At 34.9% G+C, this 12738-nt stretch overlaps 1 protein-coding gene across 1 annotated transcript in view; it reads left to right on the plus strand.

The window, feature by feature from the left end:
* LOC149426496 (uncharacterized) overlaps positions 1–12738 on the plus strand; it is an 88524-nt gene that overhangs the window by 46529 nt on the left and 29257 nt on the right. The window contains exon 4 of the mRNA XM_089631436.1: positions 1249–1405. Coding sequence (XP_089487562.1) covers positions 1249–1405 — 157 coding nt within the window. The remainder of the gene's footprint in view (positions 1–1248; positions 1406–12738) is intronic.

Raw genomic sequence — 12738 nt, forward strand, 5'->3', positions numbered from 1 at the left:
CCATACGCCTCCACTCTTCAAAACTGGGACGTTTGGTACATGCCTTCGTAAATACGTACTGTATTTGCCATAGAGATGACACAATTTTTTTTATCGGAATTGTGTAACTTTTTGTATTTTTATTTTATAAATTTTGAACAATTATGGTGATTTTCAAAACTACCATTCTAGGCCCATGTCCGTATTATGATAATCATTATGTAAGAATAACAAAATAATATTTTGTAGATCAAATAATAAAACATAATGGAATAGGACGTGTTATGGTAAAACAAAAAAATACTTTTTACTATAGAAACAATATTCCAAATGAAAATAAAGGTTTAACTGATTGATAAAAATATATTTTAAAGAAAATAGAAATAAAAATATCAACAGTAATATTTTTTTCTTTAACATAGGTTAATCGTGGTACGTACTTATCACATTGTCACATCTGAATTTAGCAATGTAACAAAACAGATGATAGAGTTTAAACTTTTTTTAAAACAGTGTTAGGAACTAATGTATTCTTTAAAAAAGCTTGTCCCCTTTCAAATAACCAATAAAAAGGAACATAGAATTATTTGCTTTTTATCGGTGTTCACTGCATTGTATATTTTAAGAGCGATGAACCAGAATTGTCGCTGAGCGAATGTTGTTCTAGTTTAAGGGAGCACGCATCCCAGGTTTGATGAAAAGCGTGTGTGCTTGATAGTGACCAGGTATCTCATCAAAATGACAGTTCAACACACCCACAAAAAGTGATAAAAAGTAGTGAAAAGTGATGAAACAAAAACTAGGTTAAATAAGTTGCATAGGTAACTATTTAACCTAGTTTTTGTTTCATCTCTTTTAATAACTCTTTATTACTTTTTAAAAGTGTGTTTAATTCTCACTTTGATGAAATATCATGGAACCATTTTGACGCAGTACCTACTAGTAAAAACGTTTTAGGTTTTAAGATAATCATCAGAAAATCGTGGAAAAAGTATTTTGAGAAAGTTGTTTGATGCATTTTGGAACGAAAATTGCTTTTGATCACAGCACTTTAATTATTCCGAGATGCATAACTAACCTACCATTGGTAATTGTACCCTGATCTCTGATTTAGATAATTTTAAATAGAGCGTTGAAAATTTTAAAAATGGTTATTCAACATCGTAAAATGTACCTTTATGTTTTTTTATTATAATTGCTGTAAATGTACATTTAAAATAAAAATGTACATATATATTTTTTTAATGTGCTCATGCATTTATTTTGCAGGAATGCACCCCAGACGTGATGCTCGCCTCAAGCCGCGAGCTGGGTAAGGCCCTGGGGGGCCTCGGGGGCATCGGGGCCCATCTGGGCGGAGACCTGTTGGCCCCACCGCATGGACAGGCCTATGCCCCCATGAACTGCCAGAAGATCGCTTTCTACGGTGAGTGAAACATGTCGAATACTCGTTCTATATATGAGTTTTAATCGGTTCCACGACGAAACAGAACATTGAAGAAAAGTGACAATACGCCTAATCTATCCAGAGCCGTGTTTGGGGTTTTGCCGCTCCCATCTTCAGAAATAAAAATACTTAAATATTCTTTTTAGTTGACTTTATTGGCACACATTTCACATATTTCTATGTGAGTAATTTTAATGTTTGGGTATGTAAGCATTACTTTTCTATGTAAGCTCACAAGAGCGCCCCTGTTTGTACAGTTTAACGACTAAGTCGGGTTAAGGTAGGGGCTCTAGAGAGGAATTTATTAATGGGCCCGGATTATATGAAGAAGGAAAAACGAGTGGCGGTAGCTTGGTTTACATGCGAGCCGACTTACACGAAAACGAGTCGAAGAATCGACCCGTTCTCATGAAGCCAATATCAACTGTGAACGGGTGTTTCGCTCGTGACCGTCTAGTTTCGCATCGGTGCACAGGATATCAGTAATGCTAGCTCCCCAAAGCAGACACCATTAAAATACCTGTAGAACCGACTCAGCATGCCCACTTGCGTCTGTGCCTTAGAGATGGCAATCGGTCTGTTAAAAATGTATTGTAAATCAAACGGCCCTCCTTTGCACAGAACCAAGAAGATTTATCAAGTATTTCGGGGACTCCAGCCCAGAGATGGCTACCAAATTCAATTTTTGGGCGTATATGAGATTTTGACAAGGTTAGCAATTGTTTACTTTTGAAGAATCTACTAACCCTATAAAAAAACTCCCAGTTAGCAACTGTTCACTATTGAAGAATCTACAAACCCAAACAAGACTCTCATTTAGCAACTGTTAACTATTGAAGAATCTACTAACCATATACAAGACTCCCAGTTATCAACTGTTCACTATTAAGAATCTACTAACCTTATACAAGACTCCCAGTTTTTTGGAAGCCTTGAAATAGGTACTTAATCATATTTTTTATGACTACTTACATGTATAGGTAATAGGTTAACCATTTACATCATACATATACATAATCACTACAATTTTGGCTACCTGCCGCCCCCCTAAAAATTGCTGCCATAGGCATCAGCCTTGTTTGTCTAGGTCTCAACCTAACCGTCGCTGAACCTAACCTGGCATAACATAACCTATTAGTTTATCTGTTTTTTTTTGTGTCACTAATCTGTTTTAAATGGTTACACTTTGAATATTTCCCCCTTATAGTTTAGATCATCCAAAAACCGGTTTCCAAATAATATATATTTTTTACCAAAACTCTTTCGGGAAGTTTGGAAGCTTAACTTTAGCTTTCTATAGTTAGTGCAATATCCTTTGCTCGTACTATAATCTACAGATATAATATACAGAAGTAACGCGTACGATCATAAAATAATACATGTGTACGAAACGTATCGGGAGCATCTTCAATCCGTGTCCTATATTCCTCTTCCTCTCCACCTAACCTAAAAATAGTTAAGTTCTTCGACACATTTATTCAGTTTTCAATGTTTGCTGTCTGTTTTTAATGCATCATATACATATATAAATCTTATTTTTAAATTTTCCGTAAAAATAAATACTGTTTTAGAAACTAAATAAAATTATCTTTCCGGTGTACGCATTACTATTTATAAATAATAAAATTTTAATTTCAAGCGTGAAAAATGTTGTCAAAAACACTATCGTCATTTTCACTTAATTTTTTACTCCAATCGTAGAAAAATTGAGAGAAATCGATATTTCGAAATCACATTCGTTTTGTATGTTAGATATTTTTCAGAAAACTGTAACTTCAGTTTCATCTCATTCATGTAATAAAAAATAATCATTAACTATGTTAAGAATTTTGTTACAATAGCAACACGAAATATATTTAATTGATTTTGGCTATTTTTAGGATTTTATAAATGGCATCCAGTACAAATATTTGAGAAAAACTAGAGAGAATTTATTTCTGTTTCTAACCTCAAAACAATTACGTATTTCTGCATGTAAAAATACTTTTTACACGGTCATATACGACCCTAAAACGCTGGAAGGGTTAAGACACAATATAACTAAAAAAAAAAAATAACTATAATAATACTAACTTTTTTCGAAAATAAAAATAAATTCAAACACAAAATAAAAAATGGATTAAAGAACAAAAAGACAATATTACCAAAATACTATAACATAAAAGAATAAAACATATACACGCAACACAAAAAAAAAATATATAAAACACGCAACACGCACAAACACATATATCATTATAAATGCCGATTTACATTCTCTTTTGATATTTTTCTTTTAGTGTTATAATTATATTTTAATTTTTAATCTTTATTTTTTATTTTAAATTTATCTTTATTTTAATGTTGTTTTTCTTTTATTTTTTTTTTAAATGTATAAATTCTTAAATTATAAAATGGGGGCCTCAGCACGGGTAAACAACCCAGTGAGGCCAACATTACTAAATTGAAATATGAAATATTGTAAAAAAAATGTATCAACAATAAAAAATAAAAAAAACTCCCATCTCTAAGCAACTTTAGCATAAGAACCTTTTTTGGCTTAACTTTAATTAATTACACAAATAGTGTGTAAGTACCAGCTTTTTGACCGTTGTAGGCAAAAATAGGTAAAAAATATTTGTTTAAACTTGTTAACTAAACAAATAAGCTGTTTTTTTCTTACAAATAAATAAATAATAACAATGATTTATTGTAATGTGCATCCCCTTGAAGTATGAAGTATCGGCTGTGTTTATAAAATACTGTTTTCAAAATAATGAAAATAAAATTTTTCGAAACAAAGTTTCCAGAAACCCCTTGGAAGATTGAACTTATGCGGTGAATCGAATATTCCTAAGGCTAGCTTTAGACTTGTAAGTTTTTTCGTAAATTTACGACTTCTAGCTAATGGGCATATTGCATTTTGAAAATCCAATACGCCCATTGGCTAGAAGTCGTAAATTTACGAAAAAACTTACAAGTCTAAAGCTAGCCTAGTGCTCGTACTACACCCAAGATTTTATTCTGACATACCTTGGAAGATTTACCTTATTCGGTGAATGGAATATTCCTAATGCTGGTACTACACCCAAGGGTTTATTCTGGAATACCTTGGAAGATTGACCTTTTATGGTTTGTGGCCTTATTTCTTATAATTAATATCCTTATTTCTCGTAATGTATCCGTAATTTGTTTTAATTTATATCTCTTTAGAGTACCTATGTTCACAGTTGTATTATCCAAATACGTGTTTCCGGCAAAACAGTGATCGTAACTGATATTCTTATACCGTTTTTAATGGTGGGTGCAATATCATTTTTTATGTTTCATTTTCTTTAAATATATTCTTGGGGATTTAGATCAACAAACGCCGATTCTGAATATACATATAATGATGTGATAATATTTAACAATGAATAAACTGCCATTACATCAACTTCCTGTTTGGTTGGCATCACTGCATCGGCGGCTTTGCGACTAAACATTGCGTCGATGTAGATAAGACGAACAATCAATTATAGATGTGTTAACAACGATTACTATCTTGACTTGATAACAGTTCATCTTCAACAAATTGTATTTACGGATATTGATATGAACAATTAAGTAGATATATTTAAACATATTTTATCCTGATTTATCTTTGGCGTATTATGCCGTGTTGCGCTACTTCCTTTAAAAAATGTTTCTAATAGATTTTCTGTAAAATAACACGATGTAGATATCTTTGGTTGGATGGCTTTGTAGAATCACGAGAATCTAAGGTATTATCGCTTAAAGTCATTTGTCGTACATCATAATAATAAAATATACATGGATTAGATCAAAGACGAACGTAGCCAGTGCAAAATATTACTGTAAACAATCACTACCCAAAGATGAAGGTGGCCAGTGCACAATATTACTGTACAAAAACACTTCCTAAACATGAAGGTAGCCAGTGCACAATATTACTGAAAACAATCACTACCCAAACACGAAGGTAGCCAGTACACAATATTTCTGTACACAAACACTTCCCAAAGATGAAGGTAGCCAGTGCACAATATTACTGTAAACAATCACTACCCAAACACGAAGGTAGCCAGTGCACAATATTACTGTACACCAAAACACTTCCCAAAGATGAAGGTAACCATTGCACAATATTACTGTAAACAATCACTACCCAAAGTAGAAGGTAGCCAGTGCACAATATTACTAGACATAAGCACTACCCAAAGATGAAGGTAGCCAGTGCACAATATTATTGTGCACAATCACTTCCATCTTCCAACAAGATAATATGGAAATTTCTCCTTTGTCACAACTTACAAAATTAAATATCTGAATATTTTACATCTAAAAATTATAAGCCAGTGTTGCACCTACCATAAGAGCAAATGGAACGCGTAATCAGGTGCAACATTAAAAAAGGTTCCAGGAATAAATTATAATTTTTCTGAAATGAGTGAGGAATGCGCAAAACCTTTTCTCTTTTGCTTACCACCACATGTTTGGTCATTTTGATTGCACATAACTTTCCATTTTATTGAAAAAATGTTGACCACCTCCTAACATGTAAGAAACTTTAAGCTTCAATCATTCTAGTGTTTTTGGTTGTGGTTAAACTTTCGTATGCTAGGTTTTATTTAAAAAATATTATGATGTTACCAAGAACTACATTTACTATTCTAATATTGATACGGAGTTCATAAAACTACTTTCATTAAATAGATACATAATTTAACAACATAATTTTATGTTGTTAACTTGTGACCAGTCAGTGGCTGATTGTTGTAAAAGTTATTCGTGACCCAGGAATTTTTTAATTTCTTAAAAAAAAATTGTAAGAAAAATATTCCTAATCACATTTTTTTTCGGATGGCATTCTGGACATTTTAAGAAAAACATTAATCAATACAACATTGAAGGGGTTAAGAATCGGACCACTACACATCCGGTTATTTTGAGTGCATAGGTATTACTTCCCCCATTACCCAACTTCGTTTGATCCGTTGCTCACGGAACACCCTATATATAAAGATGTTTTAGGCTCAACCCTGGTCCACTATGTCCAAGGAAAACATACGTAGTGTTTTCAATTTGAATTCCGAATAATACAAGGTTTTCCAATAAGAGGTGTTATTTTGAATAGCCCGCTATTTCGGTAGATGTTACTTTTGAAGCTGTCATTTTTTGACATTTGACAAGTAGAAACTATGCCATTAATAAAAATGGAACGATACACGCTTCAACAAAGCATTGAAATTATCAAAATTCACTTGAGTGAATCAAACGTAAATCATCTTGAGTGATGAGGCCCATTTCCACCTCGGGGGCTTCGTCAACAAGCAAAATTGTCGCATATGGAGCTCGGAAAACCCAAGAGTTATTGTTGAAAAGCCTCTCTTTCTTCAACGTGTGACTGTTTGGTGCGGTTTATGGTCCGGCGGAGTCATTGGACTTTACTTTTTTGAAAATGAGGCTGGAGCAACAGTTACGGTGAATGGATTGCGCTATTGAGAGATGATTAATGATTTTTCACGGAATTAGATGGTATTGATCTGGACAACGTTTACTTTCAACAAGACGGCGCTACGTGCCACACAAGCAACGAAACCATTGATCTTTTACGATTGAATATCAAAATAACACCTCTTATTGGAAACCCTGTATGTTGTTAGTTCTGGAAGTTGCTACCAGTTCTACACGCAATAAATTACACCAATGAGCTAAATAAAGATATATCACAAAATGTGAATCCCTTAATGAAATATTTGGACATGAATCTGTAACGATACGTGTGAAAGATATCAAATTTAATGAAATCTGATAAAATCGTTTTTATCTATGCCTAAATTGAGCACTCCCGCCATTGATTACGAGATTAATTAATTATCGTCAATAAGTAAGTGTTTTTGATATTAGTTTTATTGATACTATACGAAATTGCAATCGGCGTAGCCAACTCGTGTGCGATGACATTTCTTTTCTTTATTTATTTTTTATTTGTGCAAAACAGATTCCAATAAAATTTACAATTATAGTTAATCACATACCTACGAGTACAATCTAGGTATGTGATTATGTATTTTATTATATACATTTATTAAATCGGTTGCGATGCATCATCGTGTTATTATACTTATTATAATTTTGAATCCATTGAAGTTTGACTGAAACATGTCTATCTCTGAAGGAAGTTGGTTTATTTATTTGATAGTATAGAAAGAAACAGTACAGTGATGAAACAATTTACAGGAATTAGATATTTCATGTTGGGTACCTATGATGTTTTTTGTAATATCTTGTAAGTGTAGTATATAGTGTATGTATGTATGCGTGAGTGTGTGTTCATGTATGCGCATTGAACAGTTTATATTATTGACATGGTTCCCTGGATTCCACGCCGTCCCCGGTAGATCCGTGGTTCCCTCACGGGTCCGTTCAACTTCCTCTTCCTCATATACTTCCCTTTCCTACTACCTTCAGCCTCCCAACATATCCCAATTGTAAATGCCATAGTCTCTCTGGCGCCAAACGGCTAGAAGAGGTTGAGAGCAGTTGAGACTTCTGTGCGGTATTCACATAAAAACAAAATATAATATAGTTTTTCAACTGTAGGAATGTGGTATATTTTATAATATATATTAATGACGGTCTCCGTGGTCAAGGCTCTCGACTAGCAATCCGGGGGTCGCGGGTTCAAATTCCGGCATGCGCAAGTAAATTTTAATAGATTCACGTGTGTTATTTAACAAATTATTTATTTAAAACAATAAATTGTGCATTTACGGAACTTTCCAAAGTGATCCATTCGAATATATGACAAAAAATAACCGTGTACAAATGTTGGGCGTGTGTTTTGTATGTTCTCCAACTATGCACCGGTGCCTAAGGGTTCAATGGCGCTAATTCTTCGAAACATCTTCCATTAAAATGCCGGTAGAACAATTACAGCATTCGCAACTGACATCTGTGCTCAAAAGATTACAATCCGTTTGTTAAGATACCCTATATATATTCTCTAGCATCATTCTCTAATATCATTCTATTAGCCATTCTCGCATGTATAGGTGGGTACATAAACTTTTTTTCACCTTTCTATATTATTTGAGTGTATGGCAACTTCGGGTTCCCAAATTACCGACCCATTCTTGAGAATGCTACGAACTAGAGTAAAACAAAGGATTTTTATGACTGCCGTATTACAAAAATATTTTGTGTTGCAGATTACACCAAATCGATATGAGAACGAAAAGTCAGGCGCGTGTCAAAAGTGATTCCCAAATCCTTCGTTAGAAATATGTTTTAAAGTACAGCCCTTGTAAAGCACATTATTGTACACTTACCGTTGTAAAAGTAATGTAAAGTTTATTTCGATCACTCTACTCTACTTTGCCGTCGATATCGAATTCTAAACGAATAGAGTCCTCTTTCGTATTTTTCCCTGTACACAATTTAATATCGTAAGCAAATAACAAAAAAATGACACATTTTATGAACAGCGATATTAATAAACATAGAAAATAATAGAGGTCCTTAATTAGATCCCTGAGGGACCCCATAATTTTTGAGGTAAGGTTTGGAAGCGGCCTGTCCGTAAACTACGTATTATTTTCTATTAGACAAATAATTGTGGAAGAACAAAAGCAGTCAGTGTGATAAACCAAATTTTTCCAGTTGGTTTGGTTCCTTCTTCCCTTCAGTTAAACTCAGAATGGAAGGGGCCTTCCTCAAACTGGACCATCACGTTACGCAGCTCCTTTCAGGACATGAGGAATTCAGGGGAAGGCTTCACAGCCTTGCCCTGTCCACCCACCCCAATTGCGCTTGTGGCAATAATTACCAGTCGGCCGAGCACATTCTGTGGCACTGTGAGATTTTGAAGGATGCCAGAGACGAAATGATAGACGGTCTGAATGTCCCCATTAGACCGGTGTGGAACACCGATCTTGTTTCTAACAGTGTGAATTTCGAATGTTTGAGGAAGTTTACTAGGATCTGGGTTGAGAGATGGCCTGTGCTTAGAGTCGTTGACTAGTGTAATAATTGGGAACCCCCGGTGTACTGCTCCTGCTCCATGACTTATTATTTTACAACTCTTTTATTATTGTATATGCTATTCTGTTTTTCTTATTTTATTATTCTTATCTTATTTCTTTTTTTTACTGTACCAGCTGTTGCAGATGATTTCCATTCGTTTATATTTTGTTTTTTTTTTTAATTAACTTGTCTTGTACTTTTTAATTCTTATTTTCTGTTTTCTTTTCATATGTTTCTTTTTCCCTGTCTAAGGTTAACACACTGTTTTTCTTTTTACAGACACTGTAAGCACTCTTATATATCTGTGTTTACTAATTATCTCTCTTACTTTACTTTGTTATCTTATTCAATACTTACTGTCCTCTTTACAGACCATGCAGATCTTATTTTTACACCTTTACTTTTGTTTTTACTTCTTTACCGTTGCCCTTATGTGGCACTTTTTGGATTGATTATTGTTTTTCATTTTTCCTCTTATTTTCTCTTCTTTTTACATGTATTTTTTCCGGTTTTCTTTTCTTTTTTTTTAGTAACAGCAACGAGTTTACAGGCGAGAACTGAACTCCGTTGTCTGTTTTGTTTTGTTTATTTTCCCCATTAGGGGTTGGATAACGGGCCTCGTCCCCGCATGCACGACTGGAGCTTCTTATTATTTTTTCTTACCGGGAGACTCCGCCAATCACCTGCGCCACCCCTGATGAGCGTTGGTGGTCAGAGGGGTGACTGTGCGGGCTGGGGTAACCTCCACCCTGCCTCCGACCTCCTGACGCTTCTTTCCCCTAGGTTCTTTAGGGTTTTATCCCTCTTTTTCCAATACTTATCTTCAGGGCACCACCGGGTGGTCGGGTAAGGGGTGTGGAAGTCCTGACCTGCACCAGTCGCCCCAACCACCACCAATTTCTCAACAGGACTGCCAGTCGTGGTTCGGCGAAACTCCCCCTTCACTCTATTGTTTATTTTACTTTTATGTGTTTACAGGTACTGGAGTGTGGGTACCCTCCACCAACTATCTGCCTGACACTTAATCTTGATTTTTTTGTTGTTTATTTTTCTGTGTTGTCCTTAGTTTAGTACTTGTAAGCGCTTGCATACCGCTTCATAACACCGTATGCGGGGACTTTGAAGGCCTAGCTTCATTTATATAAATTGTAGGGCCTTTTATTCAAAAAAATTAGATTCATGCGAGAGCTCCGAAGGGGTGACCATAAGTCACATATACCGGGGTGGGACAGGGTGGGTGTACCTTCAAAGTTGGTTTGGTAAAATTAAATTGTCAAAATCTTTCGCAAAATCAGTATACGAAACGACAACTTGTTCATCGTTGTCCAAAATATTTGAGACCTAATCCGTAAACACCATTAAGTTAGTTGTTGTAGATCTGTCCTCTGTAAACCCATGCTGCTATTTTATGAGAAAAGGTTCAACCTTACAACAAATGAGTTTTTGTATGATAAGTTCAAATAGCTTGGCTGGTGCCGAAAGAATCGCCACAGGTCTGTAGTTTTATACCGAATACCGATACTGGATTTTGTGTAAGGGCGTAACCTTCGAGATTTTCCATCGTTCAGGGAATTTCGAACAAGGAAGAAGTTAAGAGAAATATTAAGGATATGTAAGAGAGGTAACATTGGCTCGGCACATCCTTTCAGAATAAAAAGAAGAAGATTTTTTTATTTTATTTTTTTTTTTATTATTTATTGAGTTAGTTTCTACATTTGAATATAAACTTATATAAACAAGATCATATTTCATTTTGTGATTTTACATATTTTTACAATAAATATAACATTTCTTGCGAAATTGCGTCTAAAAATTTTATTTACACTTAAAATGTCAACATTTTGGGCCAATGATGTGTAACCACCAGGAGCATATGAGTCAAATTCGGCATTTTTTAGACTGACTTAAAGTATTATGCAAATGCTTCTGGAATATCGGAAATATTAGTACGTCCATTCCCTGAATTAGAAACCCACCAACTTTCCTCTTTTAGGATACAAATTTCCGGAAAGAATTTGGATCATTCTTGACATTATTTTTGAAATTCTTTAAATAATCTTTAAAAGCTATATTTACGCAAAGTTTGATTTTAGATCTCAGAACACAAAACATTTCCCAATCTCTTAGGACGGGTTGTTTCGGAGAATTTGAACAATTCATCAAATTTCAACGTTCATTTTCGGGTTCTGTGAAAGTCCTCTTCAAGTTCTGTTATTATATCATTAAAGGCTAGTTGCTTGACAAAACTGAAACTAAAACAGAACTTTAAAAAACCTTTCACAGAACTTGAAAATGAACGCTGAAATTCGATGAATTGTTCAAATTCTCCGAAACAACCCGTCCTTACTTATCCGGTGCGGTGTCAAGTTTCCGTGATACTTGTATTTCCTTTTCAAGTGCCCAAGAATTTCACCTCCTCCTCTTGAGTGACCCGAGGTTCTGTCCTTTCTGAAGACATGTATCGTTGATCGAAAAGTTAACAATTGTGAATGCTGTCACTAGGCCATGTCTCTGAGAGTAATATAAGGTATGGTTACACTTAACTTTGTAGAAAATCGTCAGCCTTGGATCTCAATACTAGCATATTTTGATAATAAATGGTGTAAGGGAGAGAACTCATTTTAAGTGGGTTCACTAGTCATTTCATATCTGCACCTTCGTTTTGTTTTGACCCGTTTTGGTTGTCATCTAGATTTCCTCTCGGTTTTAAATACCAGTATTGTCTTACTGGTACTCCTCGTGGCTATACATCTTCCTGCAAACGTTTATCGTACTGATCTTCCGTTACTCCTACGCATATTCTTGAGAATTAGCAATGAATTTCTGTATCTCACATTTCGTTATTTTGTTCTTCTCCAGATGTGCCCGGATATCATCCAACGTTGTATCCTAGATACAATGATATTCTTTAATCTCTCCTTGGAAATATTTAGACATTCGAAGTCTTATCAGAGTTACTGACAATCAGGTTCTTAACCGTCCGTTGTCTGTTTTTTTATGTTTGACATTCATCCATCCTTCTTTATTTGACGGAGCTGATTCCGATTCAGGCTCGGAAACTGGATTGAATGACATCGACGACTTTGTCCTGAGGATAGCGTCGCTGAAAAAGACAGCTTCAAATTGACTTGATGCTTTATCTTTTGCTCTGGTAGCCGATCTAGTCTGCATTCCCTTTTTAGTGACAGTTTCAGTAGACGTGTAAGCGGGAGTGGTACGGGGGGCCGTCACGTCAGCCCATCGGCGGGCTGTGTAGGTAGTCCTACATTTTTGTCGTTGCTTATATTTGAAACTTGCTGATTCAA

The sequence above is a fragment of the Hesperophylax consimilis genome, chromosome 1 (assembly GCF_061612785.1).
Source record: "Hesperophylax consimilis isolate HC1 chromosome 1, BYU_Hcon_1.0, whole genome shotgun sequence".
NCBI lineage: Eukaryota > Metazoa > Arthropoda > Insecta > Trichoptera > Limnephilidae > Hesperophylax > Hesperophylax consimilis.